We start from the raw sequence: 24,960 nt of genomic DNA, 5'->3' as shown, positions 1-24,960 counted from the left end.
TTTATTATTTATATTATTAAACTTATTAGCTAAATCAACTTTCAGTGTTATTTCCCTTGCCGCTCCTTACAGTCTCTTAGCGGATTATAATGTCCAACTGAAATCCAGGACCAATGCTTAGGGGCACATTTACTAACCCACGAATCCGAATTGGAAAAATTCCGATTGGAAAACGAACATTTTGCGACTTTTTCGTATTTTTTGCGATTTTTTTTCCGGCGCCTTTATGACTTTTCAGAAATTGTCGCGACTTTTTCGTTACCAATACGATTTGCGCGAAAAAACACGAGTTTTTCGTAGCCATTACGACTTGCGCGAAAAAACACAACTTTTTCGTAGCTATTCCGAAAGTTGCGCAAAATCTGGCGATTTTTTTCATAGCGTTAAAACTTAAAAGGCGCGACTTTTCGCGCAAGTTTTAAAGCTACGAAAAAATCGCAACATTTTGCGCAACTTTCGGAATGGCTACGAAAAAGTCGCGTTTTTTTGCGCAAGTTTTAACGCTACGAAAAAAATCGCCAGATTTTGCGCAACTTTCGGAATGGCTACGAAAAAGTCGTGACAATTTTCTGAAAAATCACAAAATACCGATCATTACGAAAAAAATGCAATCGGACGCATTCAGCCCGTTCGTGGGTTAGTAAATGTGCCCCTTAGAGTTACAGAGAAAACAAACAAGAACTAATATAGTTTTTTTTTATTTTACAAATGATAACACGTTGTTTTGCTCCTCTATGAGAATTCAATATGAGGTGTACTTCCCCTTTACAATATCATATGGTCATTCGATTGAGAGATAAAACACAAAGTGAATTACTTCTATTATGTTGTTGTGATTTTTATATCATTTAAAAACTCCCCATGATGTAAGTGCATAAGAATCAATATGAGGTGCAGTCATGAAATACAAAAAACAAAGTTGTTTTTTGCAAATCCATAATTATTCCATATGATAATTTTAAAGGGGAAGTACACCTCCTACTGAATTCTATAAAGGTGTTATAATATATAAAACTACTATACTACTTTAGTCCTTGATTGATTTCTGTGTGTCTATAATTTATATATTTATTAATGGAAAACTTTTAAAAATAAACTTGTTACAGTCAGTGACCCTCACCAAGCCTTGTTTGTTTGTTTTTTTTAAAAAATGGAGCAGTAAGTAGAACTCTTACAGAGTAGATCCATTCAGGCAGAGCAGCACCGTTTCCCAACCCTCAGCCTGAGCGGTACCAGGACCCACTGCTGTCTGTTCGCTGCTGATGGAGTTGAAATGACTCGGTGCCGAACTCTCATCCCGCGAGATTTGCAGGCGGAAGGAACGAGATGAGCCGAAGCGCCCGGAGGAGCCGACAAGAGCCGAAGACAAGATAACGTTGCCAGAAGGAGCCGAGAACTTCCGAAGTTAAAACTAGAGCGCCGGAAGAAGCCGAGAAGACCCGAAGACTAGTGAAATAGTTAAAGGCACCGCGGGAGAGCTCGGTAAGTATCCGGGACAGGGGGTTTGGGGGCAAATATCGGGACTCGGGACAGTTGGGAGGTTAAATCTGTGTATTAGGAGTAGGGAAGAAGAGGGGCGCCCATGTCTCTGTATTAGGAGGAGGGCAGAGGTATGTTTGTTGATATCTGTGTGTTAGTGTTGGGAGAGGTAGGGGCCCTGGTGTCTGTGTGTTAGTGTTGGGAGAGGTAGGGGCCCTGGTGTCTGTGTGTTAGTGTTGGGAGAGGTAGGGGCCCTGGTGTCTGTGTGTTAGTGTTGGGAGAGGTAGGGGCCCTGGTGTCTGTGTGTTAGTGTTGGGAGAGGTAGGGGCCCTGGTGTCTGTGTGTTAGTGTTGGGAGAGGTAGGGGCCCTGGTGTCTGTGTGTTAGTGTTGGGAGAGGTAGGGGCCCTGGTGTCTGTGTGTTAGTGTTGGGAGAGGTAGGGGCCCTGGTGTCTGTGTGTTAGTGTTGGGAGAGGTAGGGGCCCTGGTGTCTGTGTGTTAGTGTTGGGAGAGGTAGGGGCCCTGGTGTCTGTGTGTTAGTGTTGGGAGAGGTAGGGGCCCTGGTGTCTGTGTGTTAGTGTTGGGAGAGGTAGGGGCCCTGGTGTCTGTGTGTTAGTGTTGGGAGAGGTAGGGGCCCTGGTGTCTGTGTGTTAGTGTTGGGAGAGGTAGGGGCCCTGGTGTCTGTGTGTTAGTGTTGGGAGAGGTAGGGGCCCTGGTGTCTGTGTGTTAGTGTTGGGAGAGGTAGGGGCCCTGGTGTCTGTGTGTTAGTGTTGGAGAGGTAGGTGCCCTGGTGTCTGTGTGTTAGTGTTGGGAGAGGTAGGTGCCCTGGTGTCTGTGTATTAGGAGGGGAGAGGTAGGGGCCCTGGTGTCTGTGTATTAGGAGGGGAGAGGTAGGTGCCCTGGTGTCTGTGTATTAGGAGGGGAGAGGTAGGTGCCCTGGTGTCTGTGTATTAGGAGGGGAGAGGTAGGTGCCCTGGTGTCTGTGTATTAGGAGGGGAGAGGTAGGGGCCCTGGTGTCTGTGTATTAGGAGGGGAGAGGTAGGGGCCCTGGTGTCTGTCTATTAGGAGGGGAGAGGTAGGGGCCTTGGTGTCTGTGGGGCCCTGGTGTCTGTACATTAGGAGGGGAGAGGTAGGGGCCCTAATGTCTGTGTATTAGGAGAGCAGGAAGGTTGGTGCCCTGAGATCTGTGTATTAGAATGGGATAGAGGTAGGTGCCCTAAGGTCTGTGTATTAGAATGGGGTAGAGGTAGGTGCCCTAAGGTCTGTGTATTAGAATGGGATAGAGGTAGGTGCCCTAAGGTCTGTGTATTAGAATGGGATAGAGGTAGGTGCCCTAAGGTCTGTGTATTAGAATGGGGTAGAGGTAGGTGCCCTAAGGTCTGTGTATTAGAATGGGATAGAGGTAGGTGCCCTAAGGTCTGTGTATTAGAATGGGATAGAGGTAGGTGCCCTAAGGTCTGTGTATTAGAATGGGGTAGAGGTAGGTGCCCTAAGGTCTGTGTATTAGAATGGGATAGAGGTAGGTGCCCTAAGGTCTGTGTATTAGAATGGGATAGAGGTAGGTGCCCTAAGGTCTGTGTATTAGAATGGGGTAGAGGTAGGTGCCCTAAGGTCTGTGTATTAGAATGGGATAGAGGTAGGTGCCCTAAGGTCTGTGTATTAGAATGGGGTAGAGGTAGGTGCCCTAAGGTCTGTGTATTAGAATGGGGTAGAGGTAGGTGCCCTTAGGTCTGTGTATTAGAATGGAGAGAGGTGGGTGCCCTAAGGTCTGTGTATTAGAATGGGGTAGAGGTAGGTGCCCTAAGGAGGGCAGAGGTATGTTTGTTGATATCTGTGTGTTAGTGTTGGGAGAGGTAGGGGCCCTGGTGTCTGTGTGTTAGTGTTGGGAGAGGTAGGGGCCCTGGTGTCTGTGTGTTAGTGTTGGGAGAGGTAGGGCCCTGGTGTCTGTGTGTTAGTGTTGGGAGAGGTAGGGGCCCTGGTGTCTGTGTGTTAGTGTTGGGAGAGGTAGGGGCCCTGGTGTCTGTGTGTTAGTGTTGGGAGAGGTAGGGGCCCTGGTGTCTGTGTGTTAGTGTTGGGAGAGGTAGGGGCCCTGGTGTCTGTGTGTTAGTGTTGGGAGAGGTAGGGGCCCTGGTGTCTGTGTGTTAGTGTTGGGAGAGGTAGGGGCCCTGGTGTCTGTGTGTTAGTGTTGGGAGAGGTAGGGGCCCTGGTGTCTGTGTGTTAGTGTTGGGAGAGGTAGGGGCCCTGGTGTCTGTGTGTTAGTGTTGGGAGAGGTAGGGGCCCTGGTGTCTGTGTGTTAGTGTTGGGAGAGGTAGGGGCCCTGGTGTCTGTGTGTTAGTGTTGGGAGAGGTAGGGGCCCTGGTGTCTGTGTGTTAGTGTTGGGAGAGGTAGGGGCCCTGGTGTCTGTGTGTTAGTGTTGGGAGAGGTAGGGGCCCTGGTGTCTGTGTGTTAGTGTTGGGAGAGGTAGGGGCCCTGGTGTCTGTGTGTTAGTGTTGGGAGAGGTAGGGGCCCTGGTGTCTGTGTGTTAGTGTTGGGAGAGGTAGGGGCCCTGGTGTCTGTGTATTAGGAGGGGAGAGGTAGGTGCCCTGGTGTCTGTGTATTAGGAGGGGAGAGGTAGGTGCCCTGGTGTCTGTGTATTAGGAGGGGAGAGGTAGGGGCCCTGGTGTCTGTGGGGCCCTGGTGTCTGTACATTAGGAGGGGAGAGGTAGGGGCCCTAATGTCTGTGTATTAGGAGAGCAGGAAGGTTGGTGCCCTGAGATCTGTTTATTAGAATGGAGAGAGGTGGGTGCCCTAAGGTCTGTGTATTAGAATGGGATAGAGGTGGGTGCCCTAAGGTCTGTGTATTAGAATGGGGTAGAGGTAGGTGCCCTAAGGTCTGTGTATTAGAATGGGGTAGAGGTAGGTGCCCTAAGGTCTGTGTATTAGAATGGGATAGAGGTAGGTGCCCTAAGGTCTGTGTATTAGAATGGGGTAGAGGTAGGTGCCCTAAGGTCTGTGTATTAGAATGGGGTAGAGGTAGGTGCCCTAAGGTCTGTGTATTAGAATGGGGTAGAGGTAGGTGCCCTAAGGTCTGTGTATTAGAATGGGGTAGAGGTAGGTGCCCTTAGGTCTGTGTATTAGAATGGAGAGAGGTGGGTGCCCTAAGGTCTGTGTATTAGAATGGGGTAGAGGTAGGTGCCCTGAGGTCTGTGTATTAGAATGGAGAGAGATGGGTGCCCTAAGGTCTGTGTATTAGAATGGGGTAGAAGTAGGTGCCCTGAGGTCTGTGTATTAGAATGGGGTAGAGGTAGGTGCCCTGAGGTCTGTGTATTAGAATGGAGAGAGATGGGTGCCCTAAGGTCTGTGTATTAGAATGGGGTAGAAGTAGGTGCCCTGAGGTCTGTGTATTAGAATGGGGTAGAGGTAGGTGCCCTGAGGTCTGTGTATTAGAATGGGGTAGAGGTAGGTGCCCTAAGGTCTGTGTATTAGAATGGGGTAGAGGTAGGTGCCCTGAGGTCTGTGTATTAGAATGGAGAGAGATGGGTGCCCTAAGGTATCTGTATTAGAATGGGATAGAGGTAGGTGCCCTGAGGTCTGTGTATTAGTATGGGGTTGAGGTAGGTGCCCTGAGGTCTGTGTATTAGAATGGGGTAGAGGTAGGTGCCCTGAGTTCTGTGTATTAGAATGGAGTAGAGGTAGGTGCCCTGAGGTCTGTGTATTAGAATGGGGTAGAGGTAGGTGCCCTAAGGTCTGTGTATTAGAATGGGGTAGAGGTAGGTGCCCTAAGGTCTGTGTATTAGAATGGGGTAGAGGTAGGTGCCCTGAGGTCTTTGTATTAGTATGGGGTAGAGGTAGGTGCCCTGAGGTCTGTGTTTCAGTAGGGGAGAGGTAGGTGCCCTGAGGTCTGTGTATCAGTAGGGGAGACAGATTCCATAATGCCTGTATATTGGGAGTAAGGGGGAGGTTGGTCTGTGTAAGTGCTGATGTGCCCTCTCTCTGCATGGCAGGGCCTGGTGCGTGACGACAAGATGGCAGAGCTGAGTGATGAAGCCAGCGAGACAGAAATGCTGAGCCGCAGTCTGTCCATTTGGTACGGGGAGCCCCATGATGATGAGGAGTTGCCGCTGGACCTGCACACTGCAGCCTCTATTGGGCAGTATGAGGTGGTTCAACACTGTATGCGCAGGTGAGGGGCACTGCTGATACCCCCCTGATACCCCTCCTAGCACCATTGCAATACTGTGCCCACACTACAGACACACTTTGAGAGCCTAAAGGGATTTTATACTGACTATCTACTCAATGAAGGTGGTTAAGTTACCCTGATACATTTACCTACTACCATTATTAAGCAGGCCCATAACACACCCCAGACAGGGCAACCTTGGTCCTACATTCAGTAAATAAAGGGGGCCGGGCACCCTGGTTTTTTAAAAGCAGAGGCTTGTGCCTCACCAGGAGGCTGCAAAAGCATCCATCACAGTGATATGTTGTATTTTGCTTCTAATCTGTAACGGAACCTTTGTCTTCTGGATATAGGAGGGGTGTTGATCTAAACCAGCAGAACCTGGGGGGATGGACGCCCCTTATGTATGCCTCTTACATTGGCCATGATGCAGTAGTCAGCCTGCTGCTGGAGGCAGGTGTGGACGTGAACTGTAGAACTCCTAGCGGACAGACCCCTCTGATTCTGGCGGCCAGCTGCGGGAATGAGAGTGTGGCCTACTTCTTGCTGCAGGTTAGGGGCCATAAACATGGTCTGCTCGCTGTTTGTCTAATCATCATATGGCTTGTGAATCTAGATTACCCCTGAACTAATGGTTTTTATGCTTTAATTCTGTAACTTTCTCTCTGTTGCAGCAAGGGGCAGAGCTGGAGGCAAGAGATAGCCGAGGCTGGACAGCTTTATTTCACTGCACTAGTGCGGGGCACCAGAGGATGCTTCGGTTCCTTTTGGAGAATGGAGCCAATGGAGATGTCAGGTAAGATGAGCAACAATGCGCTGGTATAAATTGGGTGCTGGTGATTTAGGGTAAACCCATGTGAACTTAATGTAATATTCTGTCTTGGTGCACAGAGAACCTCTCTATGGCTTCACACCTCTCATGGAAGCTGCGGCATCTGGTCATGAGATAATAGTGCAGCACCTACTGAATCATGTAAGTTCCCAGCCAGGCATCTTGGGTATCTTTATTATTTGATTGAATGACACTCCCTTTCATATTATTTTGTTTACAGGGAGTGAAGGTGGCTGAGACAGATAGAAATGGAGATACCGCTCGCATGTTGGCAGCAAGGTTTGGACACTCCAGGATTGTTTCTCTGCTGGACTCTCATCGTCCTCGGGGGTCCAGAACTCATAGCAGGGGATCAGGTAACCCATGTACATGTACCACCTGGGCTTCTTTATGATCAGAAATCATCATACTGTTGTGCTGTATGTAGCAATTCTGTCATTTAGAAGAACTGTAGAAATCCAAACCATAAATCAGCCCATAGGAGAAACGAGATCATACACAGTCCCTAACCAGTTGGTTTCAAGTAAATGGGTCTCCCACGATGGAACAGTAGTGTGATATGGTATTGTGCACGTAGCCCCATGCCCAGACTGGCATCATAATATGGTGCACACCGAGTGACTGAGAGCATGTTGTTGATCACCTGATTTCAGCTTGGTGGGTGGATGCTAAAGCTATGAACACTGGGAGAAGTCGGGATGATTTGATCATTTGACCTCCATGCCAACAATCGGATTATATTGGGGCTTTAGTAAGACTGCCCACCCACATCCTAACGTGACAGCTGCAAACTAGAAGGGCTGCTTGGCTGGCTATGGAAGTCATACAGTGTCTTCTCTGCCTTTGGAAAGTTCCCTGCCCTCTTTTTAAGTTAGGGTAAGGGTGAAGACACACTGGGCTACTAGTAGCAGCTACTTTTTCAAGGCTACTAAACTCCAGAAAATACCCTGCCATAGTCAATACTGAGAATTGCCTCTGCTAAAACACACGTAGAGACAATTATAAGTAAATAATCAACATTGTCTTTTTTATTAGCTACAACAAGTAGCTGCTACTAGTAGCTCCATGTGTCTTCACCCATACCAAATCATTTGAAAATCCAGAGACACATCTAATAAATGCATGTTGATGCAAAGCGCTTCATTGTGACAAGCACCACTTAATTCACTGGAGGAGGCCAAAATGTTAAGCAGCCACAGTGAATTATTTTTTTTTCCCAAGGGTAGTGTGGGTTTTTTTTTTTCCTGAAAGAGTATTGGCCCAGGAAAAACAACTCTCTAAAGCTGGGGGGTGCTTAACATTTTTACCATTGCTCAATCAATTAGGGTTTCCTTGTCCTTTAAACTGAGCCTCCATTTAAAAAAAAAAAAAGTAAAACACTTTACAAATAAGTGTAGTAATTACAAAAGGGCTTCACTTTTCCAAAGTGGCCATCAACATTATTTGTCTCCTTTCTATAGCAGTGCGCCATGAAGATCTCAGCTCTTCAGATGAGTCTACTTCAGCTCCTCAACGTTCCAGACCTCAGCGAAAGCCCAAGGGTCCCAGCATTCACGATGGGCCCCAAGCCTTAGCCAAGATGACAGGGGGAGGAGGAGGTAGTGTTGCTTATGCTTCTGTTTATCCAAATATATGTATTAGCAGTGTCGGACTGGCCCACCAGGATACCAGGAAAACTCCCGGTGGGCCCAGGTGTCAGTGGGCCCTCCTAACCACTTGCCTTGTATGCCTATACCATGGCCATTACTCAATTCTATACAAGAAGAAACAGAAGAACTAGTGGAAAGGATAGATAATAGTATATAAAAAGTAGTAATTAAGAGACTTAAGATAGTGAGTGAACAGAGAAAGAGGGGGGGGGGGCCTAAGGGTTTGTGGTGGGCCTGTGGCACCCCAGTCCGACACTGTGTATTAGCTTGTGGTCTTCTTAAATTTTAGATGACAGGGGATTAAGACCACCTACTGCCGGATATTCTAAATTTATCTTTGCTGTGGAACTGGATCTTTTCCAGCGCAGGGAAAGCAGGTCACCTCCATGAAGGTTGATTACATGTTACATTTGATCCGACGTAGCTGGAGTTCAGAACATAATACTGAGCACCTCCATGATTCACATACCTGCAATATTTTTCTCGCCCAGGCAATGTCCCACCTAAAGGGTATGTGACATTTAGTGGCCAGGATGCTGCCGGCGATGAAGACTTGTGTTACAGAGATGTCACTTCTCCTATCAATGAGCATGATGTGGAGAGCAATGGCAGCAGCAGAGGTATGGCTTTCACTATGTTACCAGGGGTTTTGCACTAATACACTATAACACATATAATGTAATTTAAAAGCCTGCTATATATTTATCTTGCTTTGTTTTCCCTAGTCTGTACTAGACTCACAGGTTCAATTTTGCATAGGCCTCCTTTGTTCTCTGACTGACTGTCCACAAACTCAGACTTAGCATCAGCAGGAGGGACCTCCTAAGTTTAGTCATATCCGTTACAGAGAGAAATGTTTTCCTTTATGAACAATAATTGTGCTGGAAAATCTAAGGGTATGGCAGCCCTTTAAGGTAAATAGTTAATGATAATTCAACCCACATGTTATTCTGTATGATGATTAAAATTCTTGTTTTTTTCAGATGAAGACGACTCTGGTAGACTGCAGAGCAGCAGTAGCGAGGGCCCATGTCCCAATCCAGATGTGAGCAGTGAAGCTTCCCTGGAGAGTAATGAGGTATGCAAGTAATCATAATGCACAAAGTTTTATTCTACAACAGGGCATTAAAGGAGGGCAATGATCGTGCCAGGCTTTGCTCAGACTACAGACTTCCTTTCATCCATGTAGATCTAATTCTAGCAGCATAAAAAGGGCTGACTCTATGCCAGTCATTTGATAACCAGTATGGTGGGGTTTAAGTGTCTCAGGCTGCTTGTTTCGTTTGCAAACATGGGGTTAATCAGATAATATACTTTGCAGAATACATTGGACACTGCTGATATTCCATTTCCCATGGTTCTTTTTGTGCTGCTCTGCTTGTTGCGTAGATTCATTTCCCCTTAATCCCTTGTTTCAGGATTCTGACTCTGCAGAAACCACAAGCCGAAAACCATCCAAACCATTGGCCAAGGGGAAACAGCGCAATGGAGATACCCAAACTTTTCCAGGGGGTTCAGACTGTAGGTTTTCCAATTCTCTGCTGAACCTGGAAGCGCCGGCCTATACAGGGCCTAAGGTAAAGAGAGCAGCACCCTGATTCAAAAAAGACTTTATTTACATTACTGTTTGTATGTGCTTTCTTGTCAGGCAGTGGCCCGTAGAAAGATTTTGTGCACTTTTTGAGCTCAAAACCACAGTGCCAGATTACCCAAAAGTGCCCCATTGGTTTGCATGTAAATTACAAGCCCAGCTTTTTCCATGTGATTTTTGTATGACAAGCTAATTGCAAATGTGCGGTTGGTTTTGGGCCATTTGAAGCTGTGTTTTTGGGCTACTGAAAAAAAAGTGATGCTTAAAGTCACTTGGGGGTGCCAAAATGTTAGGCACCCCCAAGTGACTTTAATCGCCGGCAGAAGAAAAAGGAAGGAGGAAGCGCTTCCTACAGGTACCCCGGGCTGGTGCTTTTTTCTCCTAACAGGGGCACCAGCCCAGGGTACAAGGTAAGCGATCTAAGTCACTTGGGGGTGCCTAACATTTTGGCACCCCCAAGTGACTTAGCCTTTCCTTCTCCTTTAAAGCATTTGAAATCTGGCTGTGCCATTACACTAACGCAGTTGTGTGAACCAATTAGATATTTGGTTTCAAACAGCTGGCCAGTAATTGATTCCAGCTGATTGGTTGCTATGAGTTGCTAGACCAGTAGCAAACATTGTACCTATTGTTACTCTGCACCATGAATGTGTAACTATTCCCCTCCCATCAGGACCTAGCGGAGATGCTGGAGCAGATTGGCTGCTTAAAGTACTTGCCTGTCTTTGAAGAGCAAGATGTGAATTTGCGAATCTTCCTTACTCTTACAGAGACAGACCTACGTGAAGTTGGCATCAGGTAAGTACCAATATTAGTAACCAAAGGTGGAAGAGGGTTTTATCCCAACCACTTCTACAGACCGTTTTATTATTTCTTTTCCACTCCTGCTCCGCAGCCTGTTTGGTCCCAAGAGGAAGATGACTTCAGCCATAGCTCGCTGGCACAGCTCTGCTCGCCCACCTGGGGATGCCCTGGAGCAGGCCTACGCCGACCGGCTGGAGGCAGAGATGCAGGAATTAGCCATACAGCTGCATAAGGTTAGAGTTTGTGTATTGGAGTATTAGTGTAGCACATACTGCAGTCTTCTGCTCTGACCCAGGAGAGCCAATATGCACAGATGTAGTCTATGTTGCATGTTTTTATCTGCCATTGACAGAAGTGTGAGGAGACAGAATTGCTAAAGGCACAGGTAGCCCAGGAGCGGGAGCTGCGTACCGTGGCTGAAAGTTGCCTTATGGAGCAAGAATCTCAATGGAGAACCTTCCGATGCCAACTGGAGACCACGGGTACCCATGCCAATGATGCCCAGCGTGCCATCACACAGCTCAGGTATCCTTTTCCCTCTTGGCACTTGATGCCACGCTGGTAACTTTCTCCATATTTCATATCTGTTACATATTAATCACACTGTATTGCTGTGTGTACTTGTTAGGAGCTGCCAGCAGGAGCTCTCCCACCGACTGGGCAAAGTTACTGCTCCAAGAACAAGGGGTCCTCCTGGCAGAACTGCAGGTAAGGAACTTTCACTTTCATATATCTGTAGTAGGATATCATATAGTGCAGAAAACAGCAAGCAGCATAACCATATAAATACCCCCACAGAATGTGAAATAGGATGTTCCTCACATGCATCCCCTTGTTAATTATTATATTTAACTCATCATTAAATGCCTGCTCATACCTCATAATTAGCCTTTGAGTGCCGCAAGGTTTGCATACATTTGTATGTTTGGCACTAGTCTGCCACAGGGCCTGTGTATAAGAATAGGTAATTGCCAAGCAGCCATCTGTGTAGAACTAGCTGCCTGCCACAAGGCATGTATGTTAGACCTATGCCTATACAATATGTGCAGAGTCTGTAAATATATGTGCGTGAAGGCCGTCTGTCCTATTTTATATATACAGTATATATCAGTCACTTATGCTTTGGTTCAGGCCTTGAAGGGATCAGTACGGCTTCTGTGAAGTCCATGTCAATGGTAGAACTTTCCACATCATTGGAAGAAATTGCTGCAACATTAGGTAAGATACCATTGCCTTAAAATGATAGAAACGGACCGTTCATGCATATTTACAGGGGACATATAACCCACTCACATATTTTGATGTAAAATTGCTTTAATAGTACTCTTAAGTTTACTTAAATTGTTCATGCTATTAGCATTTTTTAGCACCCTCTGGTGTTTAGACTGGGCAAGGGCAGGACAGAGATACATAAGCTTAAAGGGCACCTACCAGGGGAATTTTTTTTCCTCCCAGAGGCAGGGGCTTGCTCAGTGTGCACGTGACATCCCACACATTCTCATAATCAGTAAACTGTGACAATAAAGACCATACAAGCGGATTTTTCCCTTATATGGCCACCTTAGGATGGGGACATATTGGGCTGATCTGATCATTTGGACTGAAGGCCAAAAGATTGGCTCATAATTGCCACTATGCAAGCCATCAGATCAAGGACCATATAAACTCGCAGATCCTGTCTTCCATCCAACAGGAAAATCAGACCTGCCTGGTAAACATCTCGCCAATTTTCTGCCAGATATTGTTGGCTTGTTGTAGGGCCCTATACACGGGCCGCTAAGCTGCCAGTTTTGTCTGTCACCAGTTTTTATTGGATTGTATTTGGCCATCTTAAAGCCAAACTGGATATATATATCTGTAAATATTGCCCTTTTACATCTTTTTCCCTGAGGCACCATTTAGTGATGGGCTGTGTGCTCCCTCAGAGATCACATGACAGGAAATAAATGTAACTGTAACAGGAAGTAGTGTGGAAGTAAAAGGCAGAACTCTGCCCATTAATTGGCTGATGGGGCCTAGCATGTATGTGTGCCTTGGCTTGTTTGTGTGCACTGTGAATCCTATGATCCAAGAAGGCGGCCTTATTACTCAAAATGGCAATTTTCTATTTAGGAGATAGTAGTACATACCATGGCGGTGGAAACAATTTTGCCTCCGATACATGCTTTTTAACTTACTACATCCTCTTTAGTTCTGTCTCTCCTGTCATAGAAAGCAATAGAACTGGGTATGAAACCTTCAAGAGCTGCTCCATGCAGTCTATTCTGCCTGTTCCACACCCGGACAGAACAGCAGGTGGCGCACTGGTTGCACTTTTATGATATTAGCAGTGTAAAAACTGCTGTTGTTGTTGTTATCGTTATTAAAACAAATGTAAAGTTGCAGAAGTGCTCAGGAAATTGTCATTCTCTGGGTTTATGTCACATTTAATCCTTATCTGCAGGGAAATCAACAAGAGCAGTACAGGAAAACCTGGAGAAGCTGCGAATGCCAGACAAGGGGAGACATAAATGGCCGGATCCATGATCCGTAAGGTAGGGTTGTAACCCATCTCATTCCAAAGTACCAGTCTCCTATGGACTCCAGACAGTTTGAGGCTCACTGTGATCCCTTTATCTTTCAGTCACATCTCTATTGTTCTTAAGACGGCGGGTGAAGTTTTTCCACCCCGAAGATGTCGGAGCGTGTTGATCACAGTGGCGGCGCCTCTCGCTTACAGCGCCCTCTTCAGGATATTACAGGGCACAGAGGACTGGGAGACAGATCTGCAGATTCAGCGATATTCTAAGATGCTTTCCATCAGCAACGAGAGAGCAGGGTTTTTAATAAGACATAGATTAGGATTATACATGCAGGTTCCCCATAGGGAGAGGGGATTAATGATTTAAAGCAATAAGTACCTGTGGCTTTTAAAGGGGAACCACGTGACATTGGTTAAAGCTTTTATGAGAAATGGGATTAGTGAATTTAATACTCTGCAGGTGGCAGATTTTAAAGACCTATTTTTATCCTCACAATAAAATAAACAAAAAAAACAAAAGACAAACTGGTTCAAGTTCCATTTTTATTGCAACCCTGCTCCTCCTGTGCGTCCCTCTGGTGTCAGGCACTACATACAATATAGACCATCCCCGTGCTGCGCCACAGACATTGGAGAACCCTGCTTTACTGCGGCGTTGTACTTGGACTCGGCAGCTTGGATTGGGACTGCAGTCATCGTGGGCAGACGAGAGCTTTCCTGTCTGCCTGCCAAAGCCGCCATTTCTTGTGAATCTCTGATTTCACCTGAAAAGCAAAAAATGTTATGGCAAATAATATGGCAAAAATGAAGGAGTGTTGCAAAGAGCTTTTCATCCAAGCCAGACAACTGGAAAGGGAAACCTACCTCTTTATTAGCAAAGCAATAGAGCACAGCCACCAGGAAACCCTGTGAGAGACAAGAAGACAAACCAGAGGGGATTTTGGAATTGAGGAGAATATTAACTGTTATATAACAAATAGACATTTTGGAGTTACGGTAAACACTTTTCTATCACACGGACGCTATTATTGGCCCAGAGTCCAGGACCTAAAGTTGCTAACAGTGTCAAGTCTCTGTCTGGGGGCCCTGCCAACAAGTAAAATAAGACCCCTATTCTTTCTTGGCCACTCCCAAAAAATGGCAAAAACTCCACCCACTCCCACAAGCCTCCCCCTTTGGCAACACATGAATTCCATCTTGGGGCCCTCTCTGCCATGGGGATCCTGCAGTATCACCTGTACCCTATAATAAGGGTATAATGGAGCGGCCAGTTATATGTTGAATGTAGATGTATTAATCTATTCAGTGGTTGTAAAGGCTCTTTCAGGCTGTGGATATCCATATAAATACTATTTATTGGGCTGGTGGGGACTGTTTGGGCCTCTGTGTACTTGAAATGCCAGGGCCTATTTTCCCAGTCTGGACCTGGACATTATAGGGTTAACACACCTAAGAGAACAGCTTAAACAAAAGGCCTGTGTTGCAAAAATACATGGTGTCACCAGGGAAAAGCTTGAGTGATTAGGAGCCCAAGAGGCCTTTATGTTAAAAGAATAAATTGGGGAGGGGGTGGGGCTGTAATTGATGGTATTTAGTAGTTGCTCCAATTTTAGAAATGTTGCTGCAGTGGAATGGGGGGGGTGGGGGGGGAGTTGCACATTTACACATTTATCAAGTTGAATATGGAGCTGCCAGGAAGTTCTATTTGTCATGTTTATACACCACACTGTTCTATGGAATGAGTGCTGATAATATAGAGAGCATAGGCCCAGAACTGCTCCAGTGCTTTATAAATACAGTACATCCTTCTGTATCTCCAACAGGGCTTGGTACACATTCCATTTTTTCTTCTTTTCCTGCTTGGAGAATCACTATTGATCTGCGGGTCAGGAAAGACTCAACTCACACCTGACCCTTTGTTGCCATTATAGGACCTGCGCCCAACCTGTACCCATGTCTCTGTGCCTTGTGTGCTGCTTCTGCGCAGGCCTTAGGTTCCCAGACAGGGAGACTTCGGGAGCAGAGGAAGAGTGTACTACCCCAGTCTGACCTGCACCCCACCCATACCCACCCTGCTCTCCCAAAATTCAACCCTAACCCACCTGAACTAAGGGTAAACCTGTGGGTTGCAGCACATCACTAAGAACTGCCCCTTGGAAACGGTAATGCTTCCAACCTGCTCTTGGCCTTAACGCGTTACGCCCAGCACCCACCCTACGTCACAGGTGGGCAGAGTCAACCTTATGGTATCACGTGGAATGTACCAATGGAACCAGTAGTGGTACAGGCCCAATAGAGAAGAATGGAATATTCCTATTAGGGGTGCTCCTGCCATGAGGTAAGGTAAAACTGGGGTCTCTTCTACATTTATAGTTAGTCTTTGTCTGCAGAGCAACCCAGCAATGGCCGCCTGTGCTGACAACTCACATATTATTGTAATCCTGTAATTGATCCACATTGAGCATAGGATGAAGCTTGTGTAGTCAGACCTGGATATCCTATTTATTTACAGGGATGCCAAGAGATGCCCTTTTATTTAATGGGTACTTGTCTCTTGGCTTATTTACAAGATATCACTTTTAGTAAATAAAAGATAAATCTATGTAGCTGTATAGCCTGACCTTTCCAGCTGTATGACAGCTCATTGGTTCTTTCCTGTAATTGGCTGGCTAATTAACTGCTCCCTTTATGTTCACCAGAGCTGTCTATTTAATGGAGCATCATTATTAATGACCTGGAGGTGGGCATAGACAGCACTGTTTCTATTTTTGCTGATTCCATGCAGGATGCTGCCGCTTTGCAGAGCGATTTGATTAAATTGGAAAACTGGGCAGCAAACTGGGAAATGAGGTTCAATGTTGTATTGGTAGAAATAATATAAATGCAAGTTACACACTAAATGGTAGTGTTTGGGGGTTTCCTTAATGGAGAAGGATCTGGGGTTTTTGTAGATAACAAGTTGTCTAATTCCAGGCAGTGTCATTCTGTGGCTACTAAAGCAAATAAAGTGCCGTGCATTTTTGTTTCTCTGATTTCAAAAATTACATTTTTCTGCTCTGGAAAAAAAAACACGAGAAGACCGCTAACGCCGATATTGAAATTTGGCCGTGCATTTTGTTTCCACCGAAAAAAATGCAGATCTTTGTGGCAGAAAAAAGACCAACAACATTATTAGAATGGTTTTCCCCCCGATAAGACTCCAACGCACTTGACGTTAGGAATAAAAAAGGCCCATTGATTTTAATACAAAGCAAATTTTAACGTTTTTCGGAAAGTGGCCGTTTTTCTAGACAAGATATTTCCCAACGTTCATAGGTCTTCCCCTTCCATCATTGTTTAAGGCACTCTATCACTTTTTTATTTGTGGTACAGATTACTTTTCTTATTATTGCGTTTGATTTTCATTCATTTACCATACTATAGGAATATGAAGCCATAAATTCACTATTCGGCCACTAGATGGAGCAGGCATTGCATTCTGCTCAAATCCATAAAAAATGGCATTAGCCCTCTCAGCATTCTGCTCATTCTCTTATAGATAAACTGCAATACCTTTGGAATGGATACCTTCTAAATCAGGCGTGAATGAGTCTATGAGTCTATGGCAGGAGAATACCGATGAGAGAGAATAGGCCCATAGCTTTTCAATTAGAGTTAAAAGGTTTGATAAAAAAAAAAAAGATGGATAGATCCGTATATAATAGACAAAGATAGATAGATGGACAGACGGGCAGATAGAATATTACACACTACTCACATTGTATTACCTAGTCATTAAGGAGCAATATCTTGTGCCTAATTGCAAGGAACTGCCATTAATCATTTTCCAGTTGTCAATAGGAATAATACCCCTTGATGTTCATTGCCATCCCCTAAAATAGTGACAGGTATAGTGACATACCTATATTAAAACTGCAGGCCCAGGGCCTAATGCCACTATTGTTATGCCAAGTCCTATCCATTTAGGGAAAATATCATATAAGTCAGTACAAGCCTTAACTGATATTTGAGCATTGGCTTAAATATAAAGTGCTGTGCTAAAAAAAATGGGATAATGTAAAAGTTTTCTTCAGGTCTAGTAACCCATAGCAACCAATCAGCATGTAGCATTTACACATGGCCTCTTTGAAATCAAACATATTATTATTTGCTATACGTTGCAAGACCTGGCCCTAACTATGCCTGCTGGTGCCCAATGTGTGTGTGCCTCCAGCTTAAGCCTGGCCAGGTCTGGTGGTCTCACCTGGAAGGAGTTGAGAAAGAGGTTAAAGAAGACCTTGATGTAGCGCAGGATTCCAGACGTTTGTTCATCTGTGGCAAAGATAAACACAACCTCATGAATTCCAAAAAGTGGAATCAGCGTCAGTGTGGCCTTAGCCAATCTGTGGAGACATTATTTGATGTAAAGGTTATTTTATCAGATGAACCAAATGCCAAATGCTGGACCCTAAGTTCTAAAGAAATGCCATGACCTGCAATACATACACAGTCAGACACCAGATGCTTATTTGACAACTTGTGACAGTGAGCATCTTAATGTCCCAAATTATTGCCCCTCTGATTGGGTTTGCGCATATATTGATTGGAGTTTGGGTGCTGAGTGGGCGACAATTATAGGCTAGGATAGATAAGCAAAAAAAGTGGTTCTACTGCAATGCTTACCTGAGCTTGTAGTCTGCGTATCCTTTCTGATTGGCCCGCAGCTTGGACAATATCACCTTCAAAATTCTCATAAAAATGACAAGGTTTATCTGAAAAAGAAGCGATGGTATAGGGCTTAGGCTATGCTGCTAAAGGATGGGGAGACAAGGGAAAGGGACAAGAATTGCCTGGAAGCAGTAGGTGAGTTAAATACAGTCAAACTTTACTAGAGTGACCTTAGGAGATATATGTCCGTACAGTATCTAGTAGAATTAAGTCTAAAACAACTGGACTTTTCTGAGAAAAGTCCAGTTGTTTTAGACTTAATTCTACTAGATACTGTATATCATGACCTGGATGAATGAGAATCTTCATAGACATATATGTCCGTATATACAGTAAAAGAAAGAGAGAAGAGATACATGATAAGATCATGACATTCATGGAAAAAATATTTAGAAGGATGGGAAGATTACAATAATAGAAGATATATAATAACAATTCATGAGAACCCCCTAATGCAAACACAACCTGGGATGAGGCATAAGGTAAAGTGAAGAAAAGACCCGTTATAGAGATATAAATCAATAGGAGATGCATGGTAATGGGGCTGTACAATACACCATAATGGAGAAATATATTAATGGGTGGTATATGCTTAGTGAGGTAGTATATTGATGGGGGATCAGTGATGATGGAGTTCTTTGAAGGCAGGTATGTGTTAGGAGGTCAGTAGATGTTTAGGAGGAACATGAAGGAGATATACACTAATGGATGTTTTTATTATGACAAGTGCCTTGGTGGAAAGAAATTCAGAAGAACACTGATGGGATGTACATAATAATGGAGGAGTTCTCTGAAGGCAGATGTTAGGAGGTCAGTAGATGTTTGAGAGAAACACTAAATGATGTTTTAATTCTCATCAAAAGGAAAATAGAAAAGGAGACCATGACACATCAATCAGACAAGTAGGATCACCCTTTGTGGGGCCATAGGCAGCTTTCATACCAGTGAGGCTAGCAGAATGGGTATGCGGATTATCCACCAATATGCCATGTTCTCATTTAGTGCCCAGCACCTGTGGAAGACATAGCCCTTTCACATACAGGTTATTGCCCCATTTAGGCACATGACATGGTACAGCTCTCATGCCAATACTACCTGTTCTCTCACAAATCAGCTATCTGCCTGGACTCTAACAAAGCCAGAACTCTTACAATGATGCTACAGCTCTGTCAGGCCAAGGAGCTTGGACACGCAAGGCAAAGGTTAAAAATCTGTGCCCCCCTATTGTTCCACCACTCAATTACTCTATGTCTGGTAGAGATTAGTGTCAGGCAAAGAATACATGACATAAGAATGGTGAGGAGACTCAGGGAACTAGGCTAGAATGTGCTGCTCTGCTTACAGCAATGAGAACTTGGCTGGGCAAACTAGAGCAAAGTATATTGTGGGACCCACTCAAACCAATATCTCCCCACAGGTCCTCTGTTCCCACCTCCATACCCATAGTCGATTGTATGCAGCATAGGGTTATAGGGGTGTATGGGTGCAGTCAGTCTCTCTCTGCCAACCCCCCCCCCCCCACCCGCAGCTGTAGGTTCTGTTTCCCTTATAATTACTGAATGTGAGCAAGGGATGTCTAGGAGCAGGTACATGTTGGACAACAAGGGTGATGTTTTCAAAGACATATATAGCAGTAGATGTATTAAAATATACGGTGCTGTTATTAATAGTTGATAGTACTTCATGGGATTTCTACAATAAACCTCAATATAATTTTTTTGCTGTCCCCTAATTTTACCAAAATGATAATACCCTTTGCAGTGACTTTGCTGCCTACCCCTAGTTCTATATATGATATATAATAATGCTGAAAGTGATTCTATTTGCTGCAGACTTACTCTGAGTTCTCTTTCAGGTATTTTAATGTCACCCAAGGAACCACAAACAGAACTGGAGTTCCTGTAACAAAGAAAGGAGCAATATTAGCAATATCCATTATGTTCAACTATTAGGCAACAAGAAGACTGAAGAAAGCATACTTCCATCTCAGGACAACCCCAGTTCATTAAGCTGGATACTGGAAAGTGCACGTGCTTTGGTTAAAAAAATAAGGGGCAATATCCAATTTTTTTTCATATGGGAATATTGGAAGGTATGGAACAGGCAGTGTCAGACTGGGCCCACCAAATAACCTTAGATCATAGGACTGTTTTCCAAACTATTGTTCCTCCTTTCCTCACCCAACCTTTTTATTCTCCTAGTCGCTTTTATTTACATGCTAGCATCTATTCTTCAATATATTTCTCCTCTTTGTTCCCATTCAGAAATAGGGAATAACCATGAAACAGGCCAAATGGTCAGGAGCCGGAGGGCCCACTTACACCTGGGCCCACCGGGAGTTTTCCTGGTATCCTGGTGGGCCAGTCCGACACTGGGAACAGGTGGAGTCTGTTACAATAAATATTGAGGACACAAATCACTTTATTCCTCCTTTTACTCTTAGGAGCTAACGGCAATTATGTACTTTCCATTATTCTTTCCTTGTTGATTTCTACAGGGTCTTGTGAAATTCAATCAATATCAGTATGTTCTATTATTTTCTATGCATTAGGCAGCTTATCCCCTATACACATGATTATGTCATACAAAGAAGTCATGGGGCAGATAGGGCACTATAAATATATTGCCAATGGCTGATTAAACAATGTAAAAAAGTTCTTCTGGCAAGGTCAACAACTGAACAGGTCTGTGCCTAATCTTTGCCTACCCCAAGTGATGGGCAAAATGTGGATAATGTGGTCTTTCAGCCATCAGGCCAGTAAGTAAATCACATGGATGCCTTGTGCAGACCCATCAAGAATAGATTGCATCCAGATGCAATCCTTGGCCGTGTATTAGTGGGAGAGGCCATCATTTTAGCCCTTTACACCGGCAATTATACTTTCAGCTTGATCAAGAGTGCAAGTGAAGTGAGTCAGTAGCCAATTTCTACTACCTGTATACATCAAGCTTGAGCCAATAGAGAAAATCACTGTATTTCTACATTTTATCAATGACTAACATGTTACACCACTTATGTCTCCGAACAATCTTGCCAACCACTGTGTTCAGTAGTCTCTAGGGGGGCCGTGCCAGCAGGACAGACTGGGCTCACAGCATCATCCCAGTTACAAGCCAACATTACTGAGAAGAATTTGGCAGCCCAATCTGCCTGGATGTCGCCACAGGCAACTGAGACAGACTGTCAGTCAAGGCTGTATATGAATCAAGTTGATCAAGAGCAATAAAGTCCTGCTGTCTCTGGGCAGAACTATACTGGAGACATTAGTCAGGACACAACATCTTTCCATGCCACTGCACATAGCACAAGTTTCCTACCAATGCTGATCCTCCATGCTGTCTGATCAGATTGAGTTGGATGGCTTCTTGTTTTCCCCTAAATCTGACACTCAATGAGAAACAAAAGTCTATCAGACTAAATCTTGTTAGATGATAAAGCAACTTTCCCTTACACAAATTTTGTTGGATCAGTTCTGATAATGCTAAGACATCCAACAAAACCTGCCATGCAGATCTGCCCTTATCTGCCAAACCTACCCTTGGATTCACGCTCCACCATACAATAATCATACATGCATTCTTTCCACTTACCCCATCCCAGATACAAGTATAATGTGTAATAGTTCTTCTCTGAGAACACTGCTCCAATCAGCAACTTGTATAGGTACACCGCTTCTACCACAAACCAGTAGTGATTGGCCAGGATGCAGTACTGCATAACAACCTGTGCAATGCGACAGCCAATCGCAGCCTGTTAACATAAAGTGTGACATGAAGGGAAAAGTGGGAATTCAAGGTACAATGTAGCTGATAATCTTTTGTGATGTTAAAAGAAAACTATGTGTCCCTACAATGAGGAGGTCCAACCACTGCTCCATTAGGCATTTGAATTGCTAGGCAACAGCCTATTTTGACTTCTTTTAAGGGATTATAACAGAAGGCTGTAGGTAGAGATGAGGAAGGTTGTGGCCCATCTGGCCGAGACCCAAATTGGATGATGCAAATTGAGTAAAGGTTTCCCCAGTTATGTGGTCCATAGAAAATAATCCCTATCTGCTGAATTGTTAAATGGGGTAAACTTTGCCCACTATTATATCACTGTGATGCCCTCTTTAGAAGTATTCTTCTTCATGGGTACCAACTTGGTCACTAATCAGGACTTCCCAGTCTGAGACTTCAGTGATCTGCATGCCCCACCGCTTTGCCAGAAGAACATCCTTTACAATGACAGAGACCGCACGAAGAGCGAAGGATGCAAACAAGTTGGCGTGGATGCTATTTCTGGTGCAGCGCAGTTTCCTGAAGGTGAAAAAGGACACAACGAAGCTCTGAATTATAAACACATGAATGGGCAGCTGTACTAGAAGAGCACTAGCACTAAAGACAAAAAAAATAGAAATAAATTGGATATGAAATTCAGTGATGGACACAATGGCCACATAGAAGACTACATGATAACTGTGGGTTCTGTAAAGCTAATGGCGTACAGATGGCTTTTCTACAGAGACTAAACCATTGTTCAAAAATACTCTGAACCCGGCAAGCTAGAACCTTGAAACTGATTTACATGATTGATTTGTAATGAGGCTACTTGGGTATCAGCTTTCTTGGGGCAAACCTTTAACATAAACCCTGTTCACCGAGTACCATGAAGAAGGAGTTAAGCCATGATATGCTCTAGTTGCCCCCAACACGTTGTAGAGGATGAATGATCCTAAACCAGTCAGCATTCTGAAAGGCTTCTACAATGGCTGCTATCAAAAGAGCTGTAGCATTTTTGCAACCAAATGTAATTATTATAATTATTATCAAATATTTATTTGGCACCAACACATTCTCCAGATATGTTATGTTCTGTGCCCCAGATGAGACCTTGGCCTACAATCAAATTGATCAATTTTCTGTAGGGCTTGCAGAAAAGTAATCCGAATTTTTGTTGCACATTGTCATCAAAATGTCCCATAATGGGCAAAGGATGTGACATGGATCAGCCTGAAGCCTGTTGTTACAGCCCTTGTTACAATCAATTAACAGAGAGTCCAAGGCATCCTCTGGCTTTATTGACCATAGCCTCTTAATCAATCTCAAAGTGGTTGATGACCATCTCTGGAACACTTATGGCGGCCCAGAATTTACCACCTGTATCACAAGGAACACTTATGGTGGCCATATACGTTCAGATTTTAGTCTTTTTCCGACGTACGTTCGGATATTGATTGTAAGTTTAAATGCAATGATCTAAAAGGAAAATTCAGAATAAAATTGTAGGATAAAGCCCTAAAAATAGCAAATCAGAGGGTGTTCTGAACAAGAAATAGTTGGCAAACACCAATCGTACAAAAGTGACTTCCTGGAAATGCTTTGTCTGAACGACTAAATGACCGATCACCATGGTACAAAAATTATGAGGGCAATAATGTGGAGCTCAGGCACGATCCAAAAATCATGCAAAACTATGTTTTGAACAATTATAACAATGCATGTATGGCCAGCTTTACTCAGTGTTAAACTCATCCCCAGCTAGGTTTCTGCTAGTATTTGTAATTACAGGTATGGGATCCCTTATCCGGAAACCCGTTATCCAGAAAGCTCCGAATTACGGAAAGCCCATAGACTCCATTTTAATCAAATAATTCCTTTTTCTCTGTAGCAATAAAACAGTACCTTGTAACTGATCACAACTAAGATATAAATAATCATTATTGGATATAAAACAATTCTGTTGAGTTTAATTAACGTTTTATTGATTTTTTAGTAAACTTAAGGTATGGAGATCCAAATAACAGAAAGACCCCTTATCCAGAATACCCTTGGTCCTGAGCAATCTGGATAATGGGTCCTATACCTGTGTAATCAATGAGGGTATTTACTGTAGAAAAGCCACCTGTATACCTGTAACTTTCAATGAATGGTATGTGGCTGTGTGTAATTCATGGTACCTGCACATGGTGAGAATCAACAGGGCTGAGATAAGTGTCAGCAGAGAGACAGAGTATCCCACAGTGTACAGTGCCCTGAAACTTAGCAACAGGTCCCGTGTCTCCACCTGAAGGGACAAGGACATTAGACAATACAAATAAGTAGCATCTACCAAGACAAAACATACTATCAGGGCAGGAAAGGTAAGGCTTAAACTTTCCATAGCTTCAAACTGACCTTCATATCTAGCAAAAGTACAATGTACATATTTGTCAATAGGAAAAATAGCCCTCCTTAGTGTCTTAAGATGTAATATTGGTCAACTCTTCAACAGGTCTAAGAATTTGTTGTTGTTCAGAAAGATATAGTTACAGAAAATGCTGTACTTAACATAATAGTAATACCCATCAGGTGTAGAATAGATGGTAGGTATGGCAGGCTTTGCCCATTTGGAAGGAGACTTGGTGAATGAAATGTCCTACTAAGAATCTTTGAAATTGTTTTTAGAGATTGACTGCCCCTTACTGCTGTAGGTTCTGCTAGTATCTGTATTTTTAACTCTACTTAACTAAGGCCTCGTGGTACACGTGGTATTACATCTTCTAGCAGAAAACCGCTTAGGGGTCTAGAAGCGATAATACCACATGCAGCCTGTCATTGACTATCATGAAAACTCTGCATGGCACCACTGATACAGGTTGATTTGTGCCCCCATCATGTTTTTGAGAAGGAGAGAAAACCCCACGTGCCATAAACCTTAAGCAGTCCATACAAGCCCAGATTTAGTTAAGCAGTTCAGTTGATTTTGACCATGCTGCTCAACCATCTGGACATGTATGCCAGGCCAGGGTCTTATTTATAGAAAAATACAAATAATACACGGGATCACTTACCGCAAGAATCCAAGTGTGCTGCTTGCGGACCAACTCCAAGACGGTACCAAACAGCACACAAAATTTAAAAAATATGCGGAGCACCACAAGGATAAAAATAAAAAAGTCTTCATTCAAACATATCTAAAAAGGCACATGTACAGCCCAAGGACCTACGCTTAACATGTTTTGTGGTGTCCCGCCACTTCCTCAGAAGCGTAGGTCCTTGGGCTGTACATGTGCCTTTTTAGATATGTTTGAATGAAGACTATTTTATTTTTATCCTCGTGGTTCTCCGTATATTTTTCCGACTTTGCTTATTTATAGAGACCACCCTGCAATCCCAATAGATCAACGATGACTGGAAATTGCAGATGCACTGTGTCAGTGAGGGGGTGGTGCATTAGCAGATGAGGAAGAGGAGCT

General features: G+C 44.1%; 2 protein-coding genes across 7 annotated transcripts in view; one reads left to right on the top strand and one right to left on the bottom strand.

The window, feature by feature from the left end:
• The first annotated feature begins 1,341 nt into the window (after positions 1-1,341).
• Positions 1,342-13,557, top strand: anks3 (ankyrin repeat and sterile alpha motif domain containing 3). 2 transcript variants are annotated; one of them, XM_004918025.4, is made up of 17 exons: positions 1,342-1,482; positions 5,461-5,639; positions 5,993-6,191; positions 6,314-6,435; positions 6,531-6,612; positions 6,692-6,827; positions 7,932-8,069; positions 8,612-8,740; positions 9,104-9,198; positions 9,539-9,697; positions 10,385-10,509; positions 10,607-10,748; positions 10,868-11,040; positions 11,144-11,223; positions 11,647-11,733; positions 12,959-13,049; positions 13,139-13,557. In XM_004918025.4, the coding sequence occupies exons 2-16, from the start codon at positions 5,482-5,484 to the stop codon at positions 13,039-13,041; spliced, it is 1,908 nt and encodes a 635-aa protein (XP_004918082.1). In that variant the 5' UTR covers positions 1,342-1,482; positions 5,461-5,481; the 3' UTR covers positions 13,042-13,049; positions 13,139-13,557. The 2 variants fall into 2 exon arrangements, with proteins under 2 accessions (XP_004918082.1, XP_002932472.1); XM_002932426.5 differs by lacking the exon at positions 1,342-1,482 and adding an exon at positions 1,504-1,610.
• A 5-nt stretch (positions 13,558-13,562) lies between these two features.
• The window catches only part of LOC100487239 (glucagon receptor), a 77,530-nt gene continuing 66,132 nt past the window's right edge, over positions 13,563-24,960 (bottom strand). For 4 of the 5 annotated variants that reach the window (XM_002932427.5, XM_018097451.2, XM_031893575.1 and 1 more), the window contains 9 exons: positions 23,683-23,789; positions 21,886-22,042; positions 21,335-21,494; positions 19,582-19,642; positions 18,686-18,755; positions 17,699-17,787; positions 17,280-17,418; positions 13,901-13,942; positions 13,563-13,800 (listed from right to left, as the gene is read on the bottom strand). In XM_002932427.5, coding sequence (XP_002932473.2) covers positions 13,729-13,800; positions 13,901-13,942; positions 17,280-17,418; positions 17,699-17,787; positions 18,686-18,755; positions 19,582-19,642; positions 21,335-21,494; positions 21,886-22,042; positions 23,683-23,789 — 897 coding nt within the window. In that variant the 3' untranslated portion in view covers positions 13,563-13,728. Of the gene's footprint in view, positions 13,801-13,900; positions 13,943-17,279; positions 17,419-17,698; positions 17,788-18,685; positions 18,756-19,581; positions 19,643-21,334; positions 21,495-21,885; positions 22,043-23,682; positions 23,790-24,960 lie in introns of those variants that run through there. The other variant, XR_004220513.1, reaches the window with a different exon arrangement.

The sequence above is a fragment of the Xenopus tropicalis genome, chromosome 9 (assembly GCF_000004195.4).
Source record: "Xenopus tropicalis strain Nigerian chromosome 9, UCB_Xtro_10.0, whole genome shotgun sequence".
In the NCBI taxonomy this organism is placed as follows: Eukaryota; Metazoa; Chordata; class Amphibia; order Anura; family Pipidae; genus Xenopus; species Xenopus tropicalis.
This window is presented reverse-complemented; position numbering and strand designations above follow the sequence as displayed.

Bases quoted from the DNA above. Each gene is read 5' to 3' on its own strand.
- anks3 (XM_004918025.4), top strand. From the start codon at position 5,482: ATGGCAGAGCTGAGTGATGAAGCCAGCGAGACAGAAATGCTGAGCCGC. The intron at 9,698-10,384 runs GTAAAGAGAGCA...CCCTCCCATCAG, and splicing joins CGGCCTATACAGGGCCTAAG to GACCTAGCGGAGATGCTGGA. The intron at 11,041-11,143 runs GTATCCTTTTCC...TGTACTTGTTAG, and splicing joins CGTGCCATCACACAGCTCAG to GAGCTGCCAGCAGGAGCTCT.